The following is a 2752-nucleotide window of genomic DNA, read 5'->3' on the forward strand; positions in this document are numbered from 1 at the left end:
CTACGAAGTAACGGTTGCCAACCTCCGCCCCAGGAATCCCCTCGCTTGTCGTGCTCCCTGTCAACCATCGACAGGCCCCGCTCCTCCTTGCATCCACATTTGTCTCCGCCTCCGCAAAACCCGCCACCATCTACCTCAACCTCGCTCCATGGAAACGACAAGAGCCGGCGTCAATCATCCAGGACGAGATCGACAAAGAGACCCACAGCCGAGAATCCAACGCGACCAGTCCGACTTCTAACCTCCAGTTCATGGAACACAGAATTGAAGAGTTGGAAGAGCTCGTCAAGATACTGGAGGACGAACGAGACATGTCAGAGTTGGTACGAAAGTGTTTGTTGGGTTGGGTTGATGACGAAGGGGTGAAGAGAGCAACCAACGAATGCTATTACAAGATCTCCTGGCAGCACGGTCGACGTTGGCCGAGAAAGAGCAGGAAATCATCACCTTGAATGCCCATCTCAGCGCTGTTTCCCAGCCATCGCGGCCCGTGACAAAACGTGGACGGGAGAAAGCGGGTGAGAAGAATCCGCCAGAGGAGCAGGAGGAGTGGGGGGAAGAGCGGGATGGGGATGAGGATGTGGACAATCCTGCCAGGCTGATTACTTCCGATTCCTGGGTCTCCATCGGCGCGGTCGCCAAAAAGCTCAGCCGGGGCCGCCAAGCAAAGGGCGCCAAGACCGCCTCGACTACGCGTGATACTGGGGTTGGACCATCTTCCAAGAGTGCGACCCCAGTCATCCAACCACCGGAGGAAGAGGTCGTCGGACAGCCAGAAGTAGAAGCTTCCGAACAACCTGCTCACACGTCGCCGAAGAAAAGGGCTGGAAAGGAGAAAGCCAAACAACCGAGTTCAGAGGACGAGGATGTCGGCTCTCCTGTAGCCACTGATCGTCGGGAGCCGAGTGTCGAGAAGAACGTCGACGAGCAGCCGGCGAAGAAGTCTAGACCGGCGAGAGGCAAGGCCGCCAAAAAGACCGCCAAAGCCGCTGTGCGCAAGAACAATGACGAGGATACCCATCAAGAAGTGGAGGAGGAGGAGAGTAATGAGCACGCGGCTGTGGTGGCCAAACCCCGTGGAGCAAAGAAGCCCGTCGTCGCCGTTCCTCGTGCACGTCGGAAACCGACCACAAAGGCCCGGGTGGCGGAACCACCAGGTGAGAAAGATCCGGCCGACGAGTCGGATCTGATCGTTACTACCAATGAGGAGGAGGAGGATGGGGATCACGGCGACTCTGCGATTCTGGCTATTGCGGACCAGGAGGAGAACGACGATGAGGAGGAGGAGGATGCGTCTCGAGCAGGCGAGGAAGAAGAGGAGGTCGAGTCGGCCGCGCCCGGGGCTAAGAAAGGCAGACGCCCAGCAGCCCCCGCTCCGCCGCCCCGCTCGCCGTCCCCATCCGGCTCCATCCTCACCCCGCCCTCGCCCTCGCCCGCGCCGGGAAAAAAGAAGACCGCCAAGCCGGCCGCCCCGGACAGCCCTCAGCCGGCCGCCAAGAAGAAGACGAAGGGCGCAGAGAAGAAGAAGACCAAGGCCAAGGCCAAGGGCGCAAAGAGTGCGCCGCCTCCCCATATCGCCCCCGATCACGACGCGCGGGAGGGAGAAGATAAGGGCCGCGAGGTCGATGCGGGTCGGGTTGTCGGTGGGAAGGGCACGAAACGCAAGAGCGGCGCCGCTGCTGACGACCACGACGAAGAGGCCGACGAGGGCCCCGGCGCGCGTGTGGCTGACGGTCCTGGGGACGACGACGACGACGAGCAGCGCGCGTTGCAAGAAACTCTCAACAAGAAAAAGTAGGCCTAGGTTCCCCCTTTCGTTGTTGTGTGGGTGATCGTGGGCTGATTGTCTTGCAGGCGGAAGATCTTCCATTCCAAGAAGCCGGCGTTGGCCTGGGCCAGTCATCGGGGCGAAGAGGTACGTCGTCTTCTGCGGGCCGATCAGAGCCGGATCCACCCACTCACCCTGCTTCTCTCACTCTGTGTTTTTTTTCTTTGTCTTTTTCTTGCGGGGGGGATGGTGCAAAGAATAACATGCTCGGGCTCCCCCCGGAACTCAGCCCGATCAAGAAACCTGCGCCCCGGGCCGGCGCGGGCAAGAAACGCGGGCCCGGTAAGGCCGGCAATATCCTCCCGCTCTCGCTCTTGAAATGACCCTCCCCATCCCTTCTTCTCAATTTGTGTTTGTTTATGTGTCGAGGGTTTCTGAAATCGTCGTCGTCGCACACTCGATATTTGCGTTTAATGCCGCTTTGTATATGCTTGACTTCTTTATCAAACATGCCCGATGATCTTCCTCCTTTATGTTCCTCTGTCCCGCATCTTTCCAATTGATACAGAGCCCATCCATCTCTTTCTCTCTCTTTCTTTCTTGTGTGAGCTCTTCTTCTTTGGGCCGTCATTGCTGGCCCTGTTTCCGTGCCAAGCGATCGTGACCTTGGTGAGGGACCCCTCTGTGTATCCCGGATGTGTGCTTTCTTTTGTTGTTTTACACTCTTTTTTTTCCGAGGGCGGTTTGATGCTAGACATACATGCAGTACTATTACTCTTTGTGTAAGCATGACCCGATGCCCGACTGAACGGTAGTAGTGCCCCCAATTACTTCTTTGGTCCCTTGGCCATCGAGGTTCAAGGTTCTCTCACTATTAGGGCCACGACTTGCCTGTTTTCAACGGGTTTTTTACGTTTGTCAAATCATTACACATTGCAGTGAAAGGTTTTGTTTGCGGTGAAAAGCTTTAGGTGGTGTTTGGCA

General features: G+C 57.3%; 1 protein-coding gene across 1 annotated transcript; it reads left to right on the forward strand.

Annotated features, from left to right (window-relative positions):
* Positions 1-251: 251 nt before the first annotated feature.
* On the forward strand, positions 252-2151 carry PtA15_2A633 (uncharacterized protein; the record flags this gene model as incomplete). The annotated part of the gene is made up of 4 exons (XM_053166673.1): positions 252-319; positions 598-1179; positions 1855-1915; positions 2026-2151. 4 exons carry the CDS (start codon positions 252-254, stop codon positions 2149-2151), a joined length of 837 nt encoding a protein of 278 aa, XP_053017871.1.
* Positions 2152-2752: the final 601 nt, after the last annotated feature.

This window comes from Puccinia triticina, chromosome 2A (genome assembly GCF_026914185.1).
Source record: "Puccinia triticina chromosome 2A, complete sequence".
Lineage (NCBI taxonomy): Eukaryota > Fungi > Basidiomycota > Pucciniomycetes > Pucciniales > Pucciniaceae > Puccinia > Puccinia triticina.